This window comes from Microcaecilia unicolor, chromosome 8 (assembly GCF_901765095.1).
Source record: "Microcaecilia unicolor chromosome 8, aMicUni1.1, whole genome shotgun sequence".
In the NCBI taxonomy this organism is placed as follows: domain Eukaryota; kingdom Metazoa; phylum Chordata; class Amphibia; order Gymnophiona; family Siphonopidae; genus Microcaecilia; species Microcaecilia unicolor.
This window is the reverse complement of record NC_044038.1, coordinates 29,415,552-29,437,157: the sequence shown is the minus strand read 5'-3', so window position 1 is coordinate 29,437,157 and position 21,606 is coordinate 29,415,552. Positions and strand designations below refer to the sequence as shown.

Genomic DNA, 21,606 nt, shown 5'->3' with positions numbered 1-21,606 from the left:
CGTCCCTTTTGTATGCTGTGTCCAGAGTGGAACCTTAATTTAGTCCTTCGGGCTCTTCAGAAGCCTCCTTTTGAACCACTCTGGAAGGCCTCCTTGAAAGGTATTACTCTAAAGACAGTGTTCTTGATGGCTGTTGCGATGGCATGTAGGGTTTTGGAGCCTCAGGTTCAGGATCCCTTTCTCTGCTTTTCATAGATGAGGGTCTCCCTGTACACAGTTCCTTCCTTTCTTCTGAAAGTGGCATCAGCATTCCATCTCAACCAATGTCTGGAGTTTTGTCCTTTTGCAGAGACAATATAGAGGCTCGGCATTCTTCCTTGAAACTAGATGGTTGAAGGAGACTATCACGTTAGTTTATATACTTGCAGGGAAGTATGCTTTTCAGGCCTTGTGGGCTCATTCTACGAAGTGTACAGTAACATCCTAGGTGGAGACTACCTTACTTTCTCTGGTGGATATTTGCAAGGTGGCAACGTGGTCGATGCTGCATACCTTTGCCAAGCACTACAGGGTGGATGTTGCAGCGCGCTTGGAAACCAATTTTAGGGTTTCGTTCCTCAGGGCAGTGGCGCCAGGATCCCACCTACTCTAGGGATTGCTTTTGAGCATCCAACAGGTTCGGTAATAGTGGGAAGCTATGTAATAGAAGGAGAAATCAGATCTTGCCGGATAATTTTCTTTCCATTGGTCCTTCCTACTATTCTAGAGGCCTGCCCAAGGTTTCTGAGATGTTTAGTTGGTGCAAAGTATTGGGGGAAATAATGACACTCACCTTGCATGGTGCTTCCTGTATACCTCTTGTTCTCTACAAGCTGTCTAGAGATAAGAGGTCCACAAATGTTTGCTTCTCTGGTTAGTGTTAAGTTGGCTGTTGTGTTTCTTCTGAGTTTCTCCTTACTGCTTGTTTACATAAATACTGAGGGGCTGGACTGGATGCCAAGAGAGAGATGTCTCAGTTCAGTTTTTAGTTCTCTATCTACTACTACTTAACATTTATAAAGCGCTATCAGGGTTACGCAGCGCTGTACAATTTAACACAGAGGACAGTCCCTGCTCGAAGGAGCTTACAATCTAAAGGACAAAAAAGTGCAGTCAATCAAATTGGGGCAGTCTAGATTTCCTGAATAGGTGCTAAAAGCGACATTGAAGAGGTGGGCTTTGAGCAAGGATTTGAAGACGGGCAGGGAGTGGGCTTGGCATATGGGCTCAGGGAGTTTATTCCAAGCATAGGGTGAGGCGAGGCAGAAAGGGCGGAGCCTGGAGTTGGCGGTGGTGGAGAAGGGTACTGAGAGGAGGGATTTGTCCCGTGAGCGGAGGTTACGGGTACCTGTTGTTTGATAGACACAACTATCCCACATGTTCTAGAATAGTGGAAAAGACAAATGGAAAGAAAATGATCAGGTAAGACCTAATTTTCCCTTAAAAACCGAAACTTGGCTAATGTTTTATGAATAGACCTCAGTAATATGTGGTTCAGGGCAGACCAGGCCGGAAGCAGCGATGGAGGATGTGGCTTGAAGCACAGCACCCCTGCTGTTCCTGGAAGCAGCCAGGATTACACTGAGTGAGGAGAGATACAGAAGTCGCTATTAGCACTGATGGTCCAACCCTTGGTCTCCTGTGGTGAATCCACAGGAAATGTGTAGGTCTTGTAGAAAGGGCTGGAATTTAAAGCCCTTCTCATGGCTCCAGAATCATGGGAAACTGGGGACCCTAAACTTAATATGGAAAAGCTGTAACTGTGTGGGAGCTGTGGGAAGTCTAAATATGGAGCCACATCGGTGCATGTGCTGCCTTTGTAAAATAGATGTAACATACATGCTTATGTGTCATCCCACTCTAGGCACCCTGTTTCATAATGTGTCTTGCTATGTTATCTTCTGGTATATTCTGCACTTCCTATGGTTGGTTCATTGAGTCTTTGATTGTCCTTGATGGGTCTTTTTATTAATGCCTAATTTTACCTCTACTTGAAAGTGTGTTTTCTGTTAGTTTGGGTTTAATGTTCTGCAAGGAAGTGATGTTCTGTTGCCCAAATCTTACAGTCCAAGTAGATTATTGTCATAGGAGAAATGAGCTGGAGCCAAATAGTTCAGTCTATCCAAATGACTACACCAAAGAGATTTGAAAGATGATATTAAAAGATACTTTATTTTATTGATTGTACTCATGGAGAATGTGTAAAGTCTAATAGCTATTTCTATTTTTTTTATATAAGTTATTGGTGTTCTTGGGACTTGTCTGTGGTCTTCAAGAATTCTAGAAATATTATCTCTTCATAAATGCTTGCTTGCCTTTATTAGACATCAGCAAGAGCTAACAAAGGACCCAGTCATCCTGAACGCACTTCTACACGTTTGCAAGACCATGCATGATTCTGTAAAGTAAGTTCAAGTTCCCATACTTTGTTGAAGGCGATGGGGATGTCTTGGGTGGGGCATTCTATGCTGTTGAAGAAATGATTACCTCCAGCTGAACTGCACTGGTACACGGTCCGATAAGATTTTAGAGGTAGACAAGAGGCTACAAATAATAATGAGCAAAGTGTCTAGAAGGCATGAAAATTGAAATCTCAGAAGTCTTAGACTATTAATAAATATAGGTCTCAAATTGGGTAAATATTCAAATCATTGGTTTTGCCAAGGTGCCAAAAATCCACACAAAAATCAAACAATAGTCAAAAAAATATGGAGAAAAGGACCATGGCACAAAACAAATATCGCAAAGTCTATGGCCAAAAACTCCATATGAAATAGCCAGACAGCAGCAGTGTCAGAGTCAAAACTCGGTCAACAATTAGCAAAAAGGAGCAATTTCAAAAAGAACTTAGCAGCAAAGAATCTGATAATATTCAACTTTGCTGGGATTCTTCTATAGTGTCAATGTACCTCAGAAGACTAAAGGCAAAGAACCACGCCTACCAGATTCCTCTCTCCCACAAGCAGCAAAAAAAATAATCACTCTACTTCAATCGTATCTAAGGAAGCAGCAAAATCATTTTCTTAAACCCCTACAAGGGCTTCTTGTTTTGCCTTTGGCTGCGTCAGGGGAACTTTCCAGATTCAATATATTTTCAGCCATTATTGGGGTAATTGTAGAAATAAGGTGCTTACGTTTATATACATTTTACAGATAGGTGTACACATGGGCATAGTATGGACAGGACTCTCACATACATAACTTAATAAAATGCCAGAAGTTATGCGCCTATCTCTGGCATTTAGATGCCAGTACTTCTACCAGCTCTGACTGGTGTAATTTACAACTTTACAATAATCATTTATAGGCCGCACATACCAAAACTTTAGCTCAGAGCGGCTTACAAAACCAAGAATAGGAACAAACCCTAGATCACAAAAATTCACATCTTTGATAGTACAAATGGGTTACATTACCATAAATTTGTGAAACAACCAAGACTTCAGCATTTTCCAAAAACTCTTGTAGTTAGGTTGGGCATGTATTTTTCAAGGTACACCATTCCACCATTTTCCATAGAGGTGTTTCCTGCGATTTCGAGTTACATTGATAACCTTCTTGTAGTAGATTCAGAAGAAACGATATCAGTTTTCTCTGTATCTTTTATATACAGCATTCATAAGATTCCTGAGGCAGCTGCTTAGGCGCCCGAAACACAGCTGCTGTGTCAAGTCTTTTTGATGTTTTGTAATAAAGATTTTCAATCATACAGACGTCTCCCTCGTTGTTTGGAAAGAGCCAGCTCCCCTTACTCCTCCATTGCCTGTATGCCAGACTCACCAGGGGAGGGGTGGAGGAAGGGAAGGTGGGCCAGCTGCAATCTTGTGTCCTTTGTTCCAGGGATTCTCACTACAATAGCTGATCAAGGGTGGAGATTGTAACAATAGAGAAGATTCTAGCCTTGTGTTGATGTGGTCCAATAAGCACTGGTTCCAGCTGAGCTGGAAGTGGAAGCACATTGTCAAGCCAAAAATAGAATTTAGAAAGAAAAGATAGTGCTGGCCAGACTTATACAGTCTGTGCCGGGGCTGGTGGTTGGGAGGCGGGGATAATGCTGGGCAGACTTATACGGTCTGTGCCAGAGCCGGTGGTGGGAGGCAGGGCTGGTGGTTGGGAGGCGGGGATAATGCTGGGCAGACTTATACGGTCTGTGCCAGAGCCGGTGGTGGGAGGCGGGGCTGGTGGTTGGGAGGCGGGGATAATGCTGGGCAGACTTATACGGTCTGTGCCAGAGCCGGTGGTGGGAGGCGGGGATAATGCTGGGCAGACTTATACAGTCTGTGCCAGAGCTAGGTGGTGGGAGGCGGGGCTGGTGGTTGGGAGGCGGGGATAGTGCTGGGCAGACTTATATGCTCTGTGCCAGAGCCGGTGGTGGGAGGTGGGGCTGGTGGTTGGGAGGAGGGGATAGTGCTGGGCAGACTTATACGCTCTGTGCCAGAGCCGGTGGTGGGAGGCGGGACTGGTGGTTGGGAGGCGGAGATGGTGCTGGGCAGACTTATACGGTCTGTGCCCTGAAGAGGACAGGTGCAAATCAAGGAAGGGTATACACAAAAAGTAGCACATATGAGTTTATCTTGTTGGGCAGACCGGATGGACCATGCAGGTCTTTTTCTGCCGTCACCTACTATGTTACTATGAAAATGCGGATACCATGTTGCTTTCTGAGCTCTTTTGTCATGACTGTACCGTCAGTGTTTGTTAATGGTGATTCTGTATAACTGCATCGTTACAGTGCACTGACTCTTGAAGATGAAAAAAGAATGCTGGCAGGTCTGATAAATGGATTTATAAGAATGGTGAGTATTTGTAGAGTTAATTGGGCTTGAAAGATTTTGTTTAAAATATTAAATGGATGAAATTGTCCTCAGGAAATTGTCCTGCATTTGGAGCAGATGATTACAGTAAGACTCCCTAGGGAAATTTGATGTCCTTGTCATAGCCTCCATATAACAGTACAACACATTCACTCTGATGTAGCTTTACTGTCACTTTTCTTTGTGCTCATTTGTGTAATAACGTGAGTGGTAGAATTGATAAAGCTGGAAATTTGTTCCAAGCTACATCTTTTACTCTTTAAATGATTTGCTGTAGCCCTTTTTTTCTCTAGCGGTTACCATCAGTGAATATTTCTTCACTCAACGTGTAATTAAACTTTGGAATTTGTTGCCAGAGAATGTGGTAAAAGTAGTTAGCTTAGCGAGGTTTAAAAAAGGTTTGGATGGCTTCCTAAAGGAAAAGTCCATAGACCATTATTAAAATGGACTTGGGGAAAATCCACTGCTTATTTCGAGAATATCAAAATGAACAGGAGTAGAGCTACTATTCAGAGGGATAACTGCTGCTGTAGGCTTTACTACTGCGGGAGGAATCTCATGTGTTTTCTACTACAGGAGAAGTCTCATATATCTTGTACAGCTAGTTTCACTCCACCTTACGGTGAGTCTTAATTGCTGTTATGTTGTTAATCGTCGACTCTCCTTCCCCCTCCCTCTTATGCTGTTGCTAACCTACTACTATTCAATGAATGCCTAATAAAGCAGACTTATCCATGTATTATTTATATCAATGGCTGTGCTTTACTTATTTGTGTCGGCCGGCATGCCCCTGTTTCCCCGACAGGTGCCTGTTTTGCAAGGACGATTTGTCAAGGGGAATTAATGGCACCGGACCTGCAATAATAGAAAAATCGTTGTCAGGCTCTGCCCTACCTAACTTATAAGACAAACTCTGTAAAAATAAGTTCAAGGCTTACCCTTACACCTTGCTAGCGCTGTCTCCACGCCATACGTTAAAAATACAATATGGCGGTGGCGTCTGTTTAAAAGGAAACAGACCGGAAACAGCTGATTGCAACCTCCAGCTACTTACTCCCACCTCAAAATAACTCCACTACACCGATTGGTCGCTACTACTACTACTACTACTACTACTACTACTACTATTTAGCATTTCTATAGCGCTACAAGGCCTACGCAGCGCTGCACAAACATAGAAGGAAGACAGTCCCTGCTCAAAGAGCTTACAATCTAATAGACAAAAAATAAAGTAATCAAATCAATTAATGTGTACAGGAAGGAGGAGAGGAGGGTAGGTGGGGGCGAGTGGTTACGAGTCAAAAGCAATGTTAAAGAGGTGGGCTTTCAGTAATTTGAAGTAATTTGTAGGCTATGTATTTTCCTTGTAGGCCTTTTGGAATAGATGAGTTTTCAGAGATTTGCGGAAGTTAGTTACTTCGTCGATAGCTTTCAGGTCTGTAGGTAGATCATTTCTTGATTAGGTTTTGAAGGTTGCCCTTCTTCTAAGCTACTGGCTTAGATAAAGCAACCCCAATGCAAATATGTATTCAAACCCTCTGGCTCTAACGTATTCAGATGATAGATCCACTACGTCTCCCTCTGTAATAATCTTCTATCATGGTCGCCACACTCAACATGGGACTAACCTGTTCTATCACCATCCACTGCAAACTGTCGAATGGATGGTGGCGCTGTACACAATGATGAACTAATGGTGCTCCTAAGTTTTGCGCCAAAATCCTAGACCGATGCTCGGTTCATTCTAACATGTAATGACCTGGTCGTTTTGCCAATGTAAAACTTCTGTTTGGGTGAGATCCCTTCACTGGGAGGCAATCATAAATATTCAGGAAGCACACAAGAGGGCGCTATAGCATTTGGAAAACTGTCTTCTATAGTGTAGAATATGGGAAAGGTCAGACTGAAGAAGGGACACGAGTGGAGTGTGGAATCTTTTCACATTAGCTGCCTCTGTGGGTTTGTGTTCAGTGAGGAAGGAAGCAGGAATTACTTCCTGCCTTTGTATATTGTTTAAACAATACTAAAGGATCTTATCCCACAGTACTCAGTGTAGTGGTGTGAAGTTTGGATGAATGTGTTGTTGCAGGTGCAGTTTAGACTGTGTTCACCCTTTACCAGCACTGAAATGCAGTGTCTGATCTCTGAATTATTCACTGGTGCTGACCTAAAGCTACTGTATCTGGAAACCAGAAAAGTAATTTGAGAGTCTCGTAGCAGGAAAGCATATGTGAGAACAGGGGCGTAGCCAGACACCCAATTTTGGATGGGCCTGGGCCCAAGATGGGTGGGCAGAAGAACCCCACCCCATCCCTCAGGTGATTTGGTCTCTCCTTCTGTCGCCTGCGTGCCATATGGTCTCTCAAATATCCCCCCTCTCCTGCACACCTTTTAAATAGCAGATTTCCACCAGCAGTAAGCAGCAACTAATACACAGTACTCATGTTGACCCCACATCCTTCCCACTGATGCAGCTTCCTCTTTCTGAATAGGCGGGAATACGTCAGAGGGGAAGGCTTTGGGGTCGGTGTGAGCAGTATGTATCATTCGCTGCTTCCTGCAGGCGAAGATCTGCTATTTGTAAGGTATGCAGGAGGGATAGTTGTTGGGAGTTTTCAGCTTGGGAATCTCTGCCAGCCACATCATAGGTGTGCTGCTACTGGTGGGCCTGAGCTCAAAGTCCACCCAAGCCCACCCTTGGCTATGCCACTGTGTGAGAAAAAGAGGAATGGGGGGGGGGGGGGGAGGAAGAGGGTTACCATATGTCCAGATTTACCCGGACATGTCCTCTTTTTGAGGACATGTCCGGGCAACTGGACAGGCTGGTGGGTGGGCTGTCCTATGCTAGCCTCTTGGCCCTCCCCTTACTTACTACTCTACTGCCCTGGTGGTCTAGTGACCTCTTCTGCCTTTGGGGCAGGAAAGAGCCCCCTCTTTCCTGCCCGGAGCGCTGCCCTGCATTCTGTTGCTGATTTCGGCGCTGATTCAAAATGGCCACCGAGAGTTGAAGCGACCTCATGAGACTTCAACTCTCGGTGGCCATTTTGAATCAGTGCCGAGATCAGCAACAGGATGCAGGGCAGTGCTCCGGGCAGCAAAGAGGGGGCTCTTTCCTGCCCCAAAGAGGTTACTAGACCACCAGGGCAGTAGAGTAAGGGAAGGGGGGGTGACGTGGAGGGGGGGTGACAGGGTGTGTGACAGGGGGCAGTGTGAGGGTGTGACAGGGGCGGAGCGAGGGTTGAAAGGGGCAGGGTGGGGTGTGGAAGGGGCGGGGCATGTGTCTTCTCTTTTGGGGGGACCAAATATGGTAACCCTAGGGGGGAGAGAGGGAGGGACAAGTAAGTTATTCATATTTGACCTAAAGTGGAACATGTAAGCTGATGTCTGTGAATTGTTGAGTGGATATGTTGTGGCCTAGTGGTTAGAGCACCGGTCTTGCAATCCAGAGGTGGCTAATTCAAATCCCACTGCTTCTCCTTGTGATCTTGTCTCAGGTTCAAACTTACATTGTGAGCCCTCTTGGGATAGAGAAATATACAGAGTACCTGAATGTAACTCACCTTGAGCAACTACTGAAAAGGTGTGAGCAAAATCTAAATAAATAAGCACAGATTGTTTTTTTTTTGTTTTTTTTTGGGGGGGGGGGGGGTAAAATACATGTCACTAAATATGGCTTTATATATTTTTATGACGTCATAAAATAGTGTATAATTAATATGCAGTTTTCATGACATGTATTATTATGGTTTTTATTTTTAATTGTAAGCTGCCTATTTATTTCCAGACATTTGATATACCTTAGGGCAATTCCTCTGGATTGGATTAGGTGGGGGTTTGAATACAGTACTAGAACATTACTACAGTGTGGTCTTGAAGTCAGTATATTTTTATTGAGCTACGTGTAGTTAATATTTTTCATGACATTGGTTGAAACTCAAGAGTTCTAGAAAATTAAATCTCATTTTTTGGCTTTACAAAACCCTTCTTCTCATTATTTGGGTGATTCTACTGTTGCAGGCCCTGTGAATACAGAACTAAGAAAAGTTAAGAGAGAGAGAGGATTTGGGATTGTCGCTCCCCATTTTTCAAATCTGAGTTCAAGATGTTACATGTAAGATACCTGAGTTATCTCCCTGTCCAGACTGGTTTGCAGTCTAGTTGTAACTGAGGCAGTGGGGGGGTGGGAGGGGGGGGCAAAGTGACTTGCCCAAGGTCAGCAGAAGTGTCAGTGAGAGTAGCAGGATTTGAACTTTGGTTTCCCCAGTTTTGCTTCTGAAATAGTGACATAGGGGCCCTTTTACTAAGCCACGGCACAAAGTAGCCTGCGGCAGTGCCAGCACATCTTTTGGGTGTGCGCCAGACCAGTTTTTGCCGTGTCCTGGAAAAAGGGCTTTTTTTTTTTTTTTAAGGGGCAAGAAAATGGACGTTCGGCAAAATGAAAACCAGCGCTTGTCCATTTACAGGCTGAGACCTTACCGCCACCCATTGACTTATAGTAAGGTCTCACACGCTACCTGGGTGGTAGGCATGCAGCGCGCATCCACTGCCGTTTACCGCCAGGTAAGCGCCACACGGTAGAAAATAATTTTCTACTGCATGTTTTCGGCACGCGCCAAATTCATAATTACCGCCTGGGGCATTCAGTAGCCAGGCGGTAATTCCGATTTGGCGCATGCCGGAAGCGTGCAGGTCCGGGCCCCGTAGTGAGCTGCCGTAATGAAGCTTTTGGAATTAATTACTTATCCTGGGAGGTCTTGAAAGCTCATGTGCTACAGCAGCTCTCTTGTCCATCTTTTATTTGCCCCAAGCTGCAGACTCCAGTTTTCTCCATGAGCAGTACAGTTCCAAGAACTCTGCATATATCAGTAAGATAATGCCAATCAATCAGTAATGTACGACTAATAAGCCCAGCTTCTTAAATACTTTCCATCATGGAAAGTATTTAAGAAGCTGGGCTTAATAGTAGTATATGATTTTTTTGGCCCCCCTTCATTGTATGAATGTTGAATAGTGCATTTGAAATATAGGACTCAAATCAAAAATGTCAGGAAATAAAAAAGATAGGAGCCAGCAGGTCCAGGATCCAGATGTGAAAACACAATATTGAGGGGTCGATTCTCAAAACCCAACGCCAGCGCTAGAGGAGACTAGCACCGGACTAGCGCTGGCATTAGGGTTCTCAGAATGTTCAGAGGGCACTTACTCTGTGTGCCAAAAATGGACGCAAATAGCATTAAAATGTAGTCAGTCCTATATAAATGAAGGTCCTTAGTTATTCCTGCCCAATGCTCAAACAGCGCACAAACCAAAATCTTGCCCTTACCGTTGAAAACCTAACGCCAGCTTGGAGTTGGTTGCAAATATTTGGGCAGCTCTTCTGTTTGGTCCTGTGCATGAGACTTTTGCTCTGTCCGTCATGGCCTTCTCTCACCCTCTTCACTCACACACCCTGTCGCAGGGGCCCCACCGCTTAGGCAGAGAAGAAAGCTGTTTTGATTTCAGACCGGTCAGCACGGACCCCCCTGCTCCTCGGTTTGGGCATGTGCACGCGCAGGCACGTTCCTCCCCCTTACACAGTACACATATGGTTTGCATAGCATTAGAGCTGTGCATAGGGGAACTGGTTTTCTGTGCTGTTCGCTATAGGACAGGAGCTCTGAGAATCAGCCCCTGAGGCAAACTAGAATGGGATGTTCCCTCCTCTGCCATGATTAGGCTTGCTGCCCAAGCCAGAAAGTTATTTGACTTTACCAAACTAAGTCCCTGCTAATTAAGGTGTGTTCAGGGCCGCCGAGAGGGGGGGACAGGGGGGACAAAATTCCCCAGGCCCAGGCCTCCGGGAGGGCCCGGTGCCGCCGCCGCACTCCAGCCCGCCCACCCTCCGTTGCTCCCTGCCATTGAACTTAAGCGCCTCACCTTCGAAAGCGCAGCGGCAGACCACTCCTTCCTTCCATGTCCCACCTTCGCCTGAGGGCAGGACACGGAAGGAAGGAGTGGTCTGCCGCTGCTTGCTGCGCTTTCGAAGGTGAGGCGCTTAAGGTCAGTGCAGAGGGCCCGTGGGTGGAGAGAGGGCCTGGTGGCGGGTGGGGGGGCCCCGGGGGCAGCCTTGTCCCGGGCCTAGCCCAGTCTCTCGGCGGCCCTGGGTGTGTTAGCATTTTTGACATGCCTACAATTAGCGCACGTGCTTGCCATGTAGGCACCTATAGGGATATTGTAGGCGCGTACATGGTTAAGATACGTTAAAAACGCCAACGCGCCTATAACATGGCTTAGTAAACAGAGCCCTAAAGCTTCACATAATCCTTTTTTTTTTTTTAAAGTAAAATTACAAGGTATGAAAGTAATTTTGTCGTGCATTAACCCTCTGATTCTGTAAAGGTTGCAAAAAATTGGATAGGATTAGTTCATACATGGGACTCAACACGGGCCGTGTTTCGGCAAAACTGCCTTTCTCAGGAGTCCACAGAACACAATGCAATGTGGTAAAGGCGGTTAGCTTAGCGGAGTTTAAAAAAGTTTTGGACGGCTTCCTAAAGGAAAAGTCCATAGACCGTTATTAAATGGACTAGGGGAAAATCCACTATTTTAGGGACAAGCAGTATAAAATGTTTTGTACATTTTTGGGATCTTGCTGGGTAATTGGGACCTGGATTGGCCACTGTTGGAAACAGGATGCTGGGCTCGATAGACCTTTGGTCTTTCCCAGTATGGCAATACTTATGTACTTATAAAACAAAGAGAAGTCGTCATATGATATTTCTGGACAAAAATGCATTCTTTAAATTGTCTGCATTCTACTGACTGGATTTGTTTGTGGGAAGGTTCTTGGTTTCTGATTCTGCAACTGATACACTCAGTTTCTCAAATTTAGTATCTGTACAGAAAATATCTAATTGCAAGTTTTATTTAATGTGCCTATAACTCAGGAGTTCTCAACCCAGTCCTTGGGATATTCTAGCCAATCTGGTTTTCAGGATGTCTACAATGAATATGCATAAAACAGATTTGCATATAATGAAGGCAGTGCATGCAAATCTATCTCATGCATATTCAGCGTGGGTATCCTGAAAACCCGGCTGGTTGAGGACCCCTGCTATCACTGAGTGCTACAGTGATGGCATAGAGGGGTTTTGCATGTAATGACCTTGGTAATGTTTCTCTCTCCCCCCCCCCCCCCCCCCCCCCCCCCCCCGAATCCTGTGCTAGGTTTCATTCGGCCGTGATTTTGAGCAGCAGCTGAGTTTTTATGTGGAAGCCAGGTCCATGTTCTGCAATCTGGAGCCTGTCCTTGTTCAGCTAATTCATGTAAGTAGGGGTTAGATCTCAGTTTAATATTTTGTTTTGCTTGTTTCTGTGGGGTTTTTTTTTTCTTTTTTTTTATTCATGTCCAGTTTCTGAGGCAGAGCTTATAGGGTTAAAATGTGCTATTTCATGTCCTTCATTCATTTCCTTGGTAATTCTCAAGGAGATTTTGTAGTTAATAGTTCAAACACGCACCAGATAAGCCTTGATGGGGGAGGGGAGTCCCTTTTGTAATTTCACTATATCGACCAATGAAATAAACATTTCCTGCAGGTTTTAGCCTCCTAATGTCTGGAATGTGATTTTTCCTTGCCGTCTTTGGCTCTTTTTGAAAGAATTCCAAGTGTTCCACTTGTCTTCCAGTCATATATTTAAAAGACATGTGACCTTATTTGCATGCAGCTCTGTTTTTCATTGAACTCCATGGGACACATCTTAATTCACATCTGTTCAACCCCAGTGGAAAAGGCCAATTTCATTTACATGCAAAGAGGCAAATGGCTGCAGTGTGTAGCCAGACTCCCTAGGACTCAAAAGCGAAATCCAGCATGAGAAAAATCTGGTTTCTATATTTTAGTACTCTGTTGTACAGTGTTCTTGTCGACCAGATATCAGTTGAAAAAAAGCGAAGTGCCAAATGCAGGCTAATGCACTCTTAATTCCTTGTATTCATATGAGAATCCTTTGTACCACAGTAAAACTCTCTTGCAAACAAAAAAAAAAACAAAAAATAAAGGTGAATGTTGATATGCTCGGGCTCAAAACACAAAATACTTTGAGATGCTGGTGGTTTTCAGACAATTCATGCCACGGTCTGGAATTGCAGGCAAATGATTGATCATCAAGGGCCTTGTTCAGAAATAAATGTCTCCTTTTGGCCGTCTGAAAACTACCTGCTGAGTAGATCCTCAGGATTTTTCTTTAGACAGAAAGCAGAAGAAAGCGCTCAGTGATTGAAGGCCTCTATTCTGGGATAAACAAAGAGAGGCTTTTACAAATGGTAACAAGCAAGAAATAGTAAAACCACCAATCAAAATATAAATTCATAATCTTTCAAAAACATCAATGTTTTTTTTTTTTTAATTGATGATTTTGCAACATTTCAATTTGGTGGTTTTACTATTGATGTTTTTTGTAAGATATTATTTATATAATCAGTTGTTAAGGGCTTTGTTTTGATGCATTTTGTAAGATTTAATTTGTAATAAGTCATTTGTGATCTTTATATTTCAGTTGTTTTTATTTTGGCTTGCTGTGGTCTGGAGCTCTGCTTTATAAGAGGTCCCTATTAAAGACCTTCACACTTCACCATGCACTTTAAGAGAAGCATCAATGGTGCCAGAGGGTTTACTCTTTCTGTTCTCTTCATTTTAGTAGTATTGGGGTCTATCTTTGTTGAGAGACATCTTCAAGTGTAGGTGAAGTTAAGCTATATGAAAGTCAGTAAGGAGACATTGGGTTTGCAGCAGTTTCTGGGGCATCTCATGGAGGGGAGGGGAGGAGGCTTCTGGCATACAGCTCGTCTCACTAGTAGGGCTGATGAGCCTCATAGCTTATATTCATGATTAAATTGGGCTAGGAGAAGGCTAAGCTGGAAACTTTTCAAATCAATTTATCATTAGTTTTTGTATTAGTAAATTGAGTACTGTGAGAGCCTGGGCAAGGTTGCTAGGGTGGCCCTGGGATTAACTCAGCCAGACAAAGTACCCTAATGGACCAACTTAATTCTGCCAGCCCACCTACGATACTCCTGCTACGACGTTGACACGAACTTTGACCCCAATGACACATTTGACTTTACTCTCAAATCCCTTATACTCAATCCCTTATCTTCTCCCCTCCACCCTTCTACCATTTCCCTCCCATTTTACCTATCCTATGCTTGTCTACCTTCCCTATTCCAACTCATATATTCCTGGGTGCTGTTGCCACTGTGTTTTTCTCAGTTCATAATATTCTTTTCACATGTCCTTTGTAATGCTTTTTCACTATGTAAGTAGTTATGATCATCATCACAGTTTATAATACTCTTCCTTGTTTTACTTTATTCTTTACCATGTAAGATGCTTTCTTTTACAATGTAAGCCGCACTGAACCTGCTGTATGTGGGAAAGCGCGGTGCACAAATGTAATAAATAATAATAATATCATGGTGAATGTAAATATTTTTATTCACCTGAGCCCTGGGACCTGTTATGTCACTGGTCAGGAATCTCAGATGCAACAGTTTCTCTGGGTTAGTAACAGGCTTGAGGAGGCCTTTGGATAGCAGGCCAAGCAGTCTGTGGCTGGTGGGGCTGCCCTGCCCCAAACACAGCCTGTAAACTGCCAGGTTTTCTGAGAGCTCAGACCGCAGCAATTCTTGCAAGTCTTAAGAAACGGAGTTGGCTTACTTCAGCCAGGTTACAGCAGCTAATCACATTCAGTAAAGGCATAGACTGGCTTCGCTTGGCCTCCTTAATCTTAGCCTGGTCCTGTCTTTTAAATTCTCAGGTAAGGACTCTGCCCCTCCGGGCTCACTTCCTCTCAAGGAGGGATCAATGCTCTTAAGGTGGCCCAGGCTAGGGCTCACTTCCTCTCAAGGAGGGATCAATGCTCTTAAGGTGGCCCAGGCTAGGGCTCACTTCCTCTCAAGGAGGGATCAATGCTCTTAAGGTGGCCCAGGCTAGATAGAGAGGAACTTTTCTTAAGGGTGAGGGACAGTGTTCTATAAACCCCCTCACGAGTATATATTATTAGGATTTGTTTATTGCTTTTTTCAAGAAGTTCATCCAAGGCAGTGTATAGCAGGAATAAACTAAATGTGGGCAACAGACAATTACATATTCAAATAATATCCATTATGGCATGGTATGCTACTCACACTGTCAAGACAATGCACATTAAAACATCTTTAAAAGAAGCATAGAGTAAAAACGGAGATGGAACATGTAGACAGAGTAATATGAGTTAGATAGAAAGCAAAGGGACTAACAAGGAAAATTTGCTTCTGGAGTCAGAAAAGGTGCAGGAAAATGATTTCAGCCAGAGTAAGAGTGGATATGCAAGTTCTTCTGTAGTAAGTGCAGCTGATGTTAGTCCTTGTGTGTGTCAGTGGCGTAGCCAAGGGTGGGCCTAGGCCCACCCACTTTGGACGGGCCCACCCAGTAGCAGCACATCCATGATGTGGTTGGCAGGGATTCTGAAGCCCCACTAGCTGAAAGCTCCCAACAACTGTCCCTCCTGCATACCTTGTAAATAGCAGATCTTCACCTGCAGCAAGCAGTGACTGATACATACTGCTCACACCGGCCCCGTAGCCTTCCCTCTGACGTATTCCTGCCTATGTGAAACAGGAAGTTGCAGCAGTCTGAAGGCTGGAGGGCCAACATGACCAGTGTGTCTTAGTTGCTTCTCACTGCCAGTGAAAATCTGCTATTTAAAAGGTATGCGGGAGAGTGGGATGTTTGAGACCATATGGCATGCAGGCGAGAGAAGGAGAGACCAAATCACCTATAGGACTGGGTGGGGTTCTTCTGCCCACCCATCTTGGGCCCAGGCCCACCCAAAATTGGGTGTCTGACTACGCCCCTGGTGTGTGTGACTAGTTAGGTAGTTGCTGCTTCCACCAAAAGCTTGGGAGAAAAGCCAGGCTTCAGCCCGTTTCCTGAAGTAGAGAGAGTCTTCAGTTTAGTGAAGCCTTTCTGGGAGTGAGTTCCAGAATGTGGAGCTACTCCGGAGAAGGCTCACTAATGGGTTTTATTAGGGATGCAAACTTGCAAGTCGGTTGTAAATCCCAATTTAACTTCTGTTAGCTCTAGCTGCCTGGTGACCAGAGCTTTTGCCAGGTATTAGCAGATGCCTCCAGGTCATGGCCAATATCATCTAAGGATGACTTGTTCTAATTCCCTTAGGAAATAGGAGGACATCATGCTAGTTTTTATTGAATTTTATGAACTATTAGTTGCAGAGTTGGTATTTTTATGAATTTTATATATTGCTGTTTTATGTTTTAAATTGTATTTATTTTTGTTATTACTCTGTTGAAAAGGTAACGGTTGATATTCAAAATGATGTAAGCAGACAGGAGAGGCTCTGATACTTAACAGAGCAGTGCCACTAAATATCAGCTCTGATTGGCCATTTTCTAAGTGAGCCGAAGGGGAGCATTCCCGGGGTGGAGTTGGGGAGGAGCTGGCAGCTGTGTGGATGCTGGTGCCCGCATAGCTAAGCGACCAAATAGGTCTGCATAAATAGCATTCCTAACTGTGGTTGCTTAGCTATGCAGGTTGCCAGCACCTGCCTAGCTGTCAGCGGAGTCTTGCCCGTCGCACAAATGCTCCCCGTCCCTCCCAAGCGCCCCCCCCCCCTTGACGTGACTGCCTCCTGCCCCAAACTCTTCCACCATTATAAATTCCTCCCCCCTCTTGGACCCTGACAGCATAATACAAATCTCTCCTGAACCCCCTTACCCACCCCTCCCCAATGTGTCAGTAGGCCTCCTGGCCTACCTTTCGGTCCCTGGTGATCGAATGGATCTTTTGGAGCGGAAGTGAACTCCATTCGCTCCTGCCTCTAGGGTTTGCAGCTCTAAAATGCCGGCCATGATTATGGTGGTAGTTTATAAATCTGTAAATAAAAAATGCAATTTGTTTTGTTAATACTATGGACAGTCCAGGATTGATTTTTCTCATTCCCAGCCTTCGATGCCATCTGGCAATCCTGGAAATGCCAGTGTTTTTGTGGGCTGCCTTTCTGCAGGTTGGCGCTCAAGAACAACAATAGCTGTGTAAGAGGGCAAAAGAGGGCTCTTTAATAATAGGCTGAGTGAAAAAAGTGCAAAATGTTCGTAGAGATCTTGTCCAAGCCTTTGCATCTTAATGATGAGATGTTTTTCTTGCTCAGAGCGTGAACCAGTTGGCCATGGAAACCAGAAAGGTGATGAAGGGGAACCATTCCAGGAAGACGGCAGCATTTGTGCGGGTACGTGGGAAGAGTTGCGGACTCGGCTTGAGTAGAGTTTTATGTTTCAACAATGTTTTATTGACAATTCAACATAATAAACAATGCAGCAGCTTCAATATTATATAACCATTAACAAAATACATTGCGTAAAACCGAACAGCCGTTAGTCTTTGTCAACCAATTCCCCCCCCCCCCACTCTGCCTTCCCCCCACCGCTTCCCCCCCCCCCCCCCCCCCTACATGACTATGAGAGGGTTCTTATTTCCTTCTGTTAGACTGAGGGGTTGTCATGTTTAACTCTCCAGTACATTGGAGTATCCAGCAGATTAGACGAAGGCCAAGCTTTTCACAAGAGATCTCCCCGATGACTATATATTGGCAATCATACACTAATTCTTCGTTTCAATATTGAGTAGAGTTTTAAAAGCGTAGGGTGCTTCTCTTTTTCATGGGTTGATATCCCACCATGTAATCTCATTTCTCATACAGTCTCTCCGCAGCATGAAGGCAAAATGGCAATTTTCCAAGATTGTGAAACCTCACTTGAAATTTTTTTTAATAGTTAACTGCTTTACTTTAAGGAAAGAGGTATGTCACAGCATTTTACCACTTCCTAATGCTGTGCGTTTTCCAAACCCTTATTTTGTGGCTCAGGCATTTATTTTATTTTTATTTCTTCTGAATACACGTTTTATTGAAATTCAGAAACCAAGATATGACCAGAGGCAAAAATAGCACAATACAATTCAACTTGCCAGCAATTACAAACTTCATACCATGACTGTTTGGCGTGATGCTAACACAAAGCTTGAAGCAAGACCCAAGCCCTCTCGATTGATTACTCAGGCATTTTATAGTGTAGTAGAACAGTGTTTCCCAAGTCCGGTCCTGGTGTACCCCTTGCCAAGGAGAAGGTGATCCACCTAAGTGGATGAACACTCACTCCCACGTAAATGTAGCAATGTAAAGAGAGTGGGAAGTGGACCAATGACTCCAGGGAAACGGGAGATACGATTTCAGAGTACCACTTTATTAAATGACTCGACACAGAAAACTGTGTTTCGGCCACAGGCCTGCCTCAGGAGTCTTGGGTGATCCTTGTGGTTCAAAAGAGGCAAGTTTTTAGGATATCCACAATGAATATTCATTAACTTGCGTTGCATACACTGCCTCCATTATATGCAAATTTCTTTCATACATATTTATTGTGGATATCCTGAAAATCTGATTGGCAAGGGGAAATCCAGGACCGGACTTGGGAAACACTGGTAGAAGACCTTCACCTAATCTTATTTTGAGTCATAGAAGTATTAATTCTCAATTTTGTTTTCCATTCCTTTCCTAATAATTCCTAACATTCTGTTTGCTTTCTTAGCCGCCGCTGCACACTGAGCAGAGAGTTTCAGCATATTATCAATGATGACACCTAGATCCTTTGCCTGGACAGTGACTACTAGTATGGAACCTTGCATCACGTAGCTATAGTTCGGGTTCCTCTTTCCCACATGCATCACTTTGCACTTGCTCCCATTAAATGTCATCTGCTGTTTGGATACCCAATCTCCCAGTCTCATAAGGTCCTCTTGCAATTTTTCACAGTCTCTTAGTGATTTAACAACTTTGAATAGCTTAGTGTCATCGGCAAATTTAATTACTTCACTAGTTATTCCCGTTGCCAGATCATTTATAAATACGTTAAAAAGCAGCGGTCTCAGCACAGACCCCTGGGCAATTCCACTACAGTAATACCTTGGTTTTCGTTGATAATCCGTCCGAAAACAATCGACGAAAACCGAAACAGACGAAAACCGAGGCAAATATTTCCATATGAATCAATGTAAATCCAATGAGCAGGAGAACGCGTGGGTTGCCCTTTGTTTTCGCAAAATTAGCAGCGAAAACCGAGGCAACCAACGAAATCCGAGACAAATTTTTCACTGAAAAAATCAACGAAAACCGAAACCGACGATAACCGAAGTCAACGAAAACCAAGGTTTCACTGTATCTACCCTTCTCCATTGAGAATACTGACCATTTAAAAATGCTCTCTCTTTTCTATCTTTTAACCAGTTCTTAATCCACAATAGGACACTACCTCCTATCCTTTCTCAAAGCAGTTAGTGTTCTTTTATACATATTTTTATATTTATAAATACAAGACTTAAAATAGCTGGTTGAGTCACCGAGCCAGCCCAGAAACATGCTCATTAATGTTGAGTAATAGGTGTGAGACATGTTCTATCAATGCAAAGGACCTGCATCCAGGAGCGGAAGAGTAGCCTAATGGTTAGAGCAATGGTCTGAGGACCAGGGACGCCAGGGTTCAGATCCTTGTGACCTTAGGCAAGTCACTTAATCCCCCATTGCCTCAGGTTCCAACCAAGATTATGAGTCCTCCTACTGAAACTGTGTGATCTAAGTCCAATTACGTTCCCTGCATAAAGTTCTGCAGCTCTGTGGAAATACATGCCAGGGCAGTGTTGTAGCGTATGGTACTGCAGAAAAGCTGATTTGCATTTATAGGCCACTCAGGGGAAGTTCAGTGTGGGCTCCATTAGGACATATTATTTCACTGTTAACTCCAATTCTTAGTATTTAGGTCTCTTTGCATAAAATGGGGCCTGTGCTAAAATAGCATGAGTTAGTGGTAAAATAACCCATCTTAATTTATTATTTATTATCACTTTTTTTTTAGTTTTAATATTTTTATTGGTTTTCAATACAGTACAAGCAAGAAGCAACAGTTATGCAGCAGGAATCATAAACGGTTGTACAAAGTTAACAAGAAAGAGAAAGGGGGGGAAAAAAAAAAACCTTACATGCAAATGCCATATACATCGGAAGAGCAGCGGCTAGTGATATTAAGCACAACATGGTACATTAGAAGTTTGGAAGTAAGAGACAAGTGGAGACCATTTCTCCTCATGCAAGGCAAACTTAAAGGATTTTTTCGCGAGATATGTTTCATACTTATAAGCTTGGAACAGTAAAGTCCACCATTCCTGGTATGTGACCTGACTCAAGGATTTCCAGTGTATAAAAATTATCTTCAGAGCCAATGAAAGCATGGTATTAACAAGTGCACTTTCATTAGGGCGTAGACTATTCTGAAAACAGCGGCCTTTAAGGATCACCTATTTATAGGATGTTGGACCCGAAAGGTGGAAAACATCCGCCAACAGTGACCAAATATCTTTCCAGTAGTTATGAATGCATGCACAATCAAATATAAGGTGTTTAAGATTGCCTTGCTGAGAGTGACAGGACCAACAAAGGTTAGACTTTGAGGGATCAATTAAGTGGAGTCTGAGAGGTATCCACAATGCCCTATGCTTGAAGAAGTACACAGATTGTAATGTCGATGAGGATTTGGAGCACTTAAACAAGGATCTCCAAGTCCGCTCCCATAGAGTATCTGAAATAGAGTCTTGAATATCTTCTTCCCCACATTTTCCCAACTGCGTCAGGCTCAATGTGGCTTACATCACACCGCAAAGGCAAACGCCAATCCAGTAACTTAAGCTAATACAAAATAAAACCTACATAAGAAGAAATGGAGAGGATGGGGAAGGAACGAAAGGAACAGGGAAACCAAGGTTACGAAATACTTCTCTTGGGGGAAAAAAGGTTTTATCCGTTTTAATTTCCACAGTGAGAAGAACATCTTCTTTGCAGTGGAATTTATTTGTCTTTCAAGTGAAAGGTTGCGATCAAGGGTAGCTCCCAGTATTTTTAGGCTTTCTAAGATGGTAAGGGTGGGGGTGATTAAGGTTGAAGGTCTGAACTTGTTGTGTTGAGATGATAGAATAAGGCAGTGCGTTTTTTCAGCATTCAGTTTTAGTTGGAAAGAAGTTGCCCACGAGTACATCGTGTTCAGACAATGTTTGATTTCATTAGAGATCTCGGTCAAATCATATCTGAAGGAAATAGAAATTGTAACATTATCAGCATAAATAAACGGGTTAAGACCTAAGATAGATAAGGTAACCCACATTGATAACAACCCCCCACCCTCCACCCGCCTTGATATTTTTCCTTGCAAATTTTAATAAAACCTGAGATCTAATCATCTTTGTAAAACTTAACTTTCTTGCCTAATTTATTGTGTGTTTCTGAGTCGTCGTATAATTTTGACCCCAAGGTTGCTAATTGTATTCTTTATCTTCAGAGAATTAAAATTTTTTTTTATTTTCCTTCCATCATATTTAGGCTTGTGTTGCCTTCTGCTTCATCACCATTCCATCTCTGACGAGCATCTTTTCACGTCTTAACCTGTATCTGCACTCCGGACAGGTGGCCTTAGCAAACCAATGCCTGTCGCAAGGTAAGCCCAGTGTTTAAGGTGACAGAACACCACAGCAAACAGTGAACTATATTTCCCGCCGTGGAACGATGCTGAATGGAAATGTAACTAAGCCTCCATTCATATGGTTCAAGTGTGTTGATATAGTTCAGAAATTTACAACCTCTTAATCACTTTTTAGGCACTTTTTACTTGGTCTGTCTCAGGGGCGTAGCCAGACTTCGGCGGGAGGGGGGTCCAGAGCCCGAGGTGAGGGGGAACATT

General features: G+C 43.7%; 1 protein-coding gene across 1 annotated transcript in view; it reads left to right on the top strand.

The window, feature by feature from the left end:
* Window positions 1–21,606, top strand: part of VPS35L (VPS35 endosomal protein sorting factor like) — a 112,746-nt gene that overhangs the window by 67,247 nt on the left and 23,893 nt on the right. Inside the window, exons 22-26 of the mRNA XM_030212427.1 lie at window positions 2,304–2,384; window positions 4,712–4,775; window positions 12,000–12,098; window positions 16,980–17,057; window positions 21,249–21,363. Of these exons, the coding sequence (XP_030068287.1) occupies window positions 2,304–2,384; window positions 4,712–4,775; window positions 12,000–12,098; window positions 16,980–17,057; window positions 21,249–21,363 (437 nt within the window). The remainder of the gene's footprint in view (window positions 1–2,303; window positions 2,385–4,711; window positions 4,776–11,999; window positions 12,099–16,979; window positions 17,058–21,248; window positions 21,364–21,606) is intronic.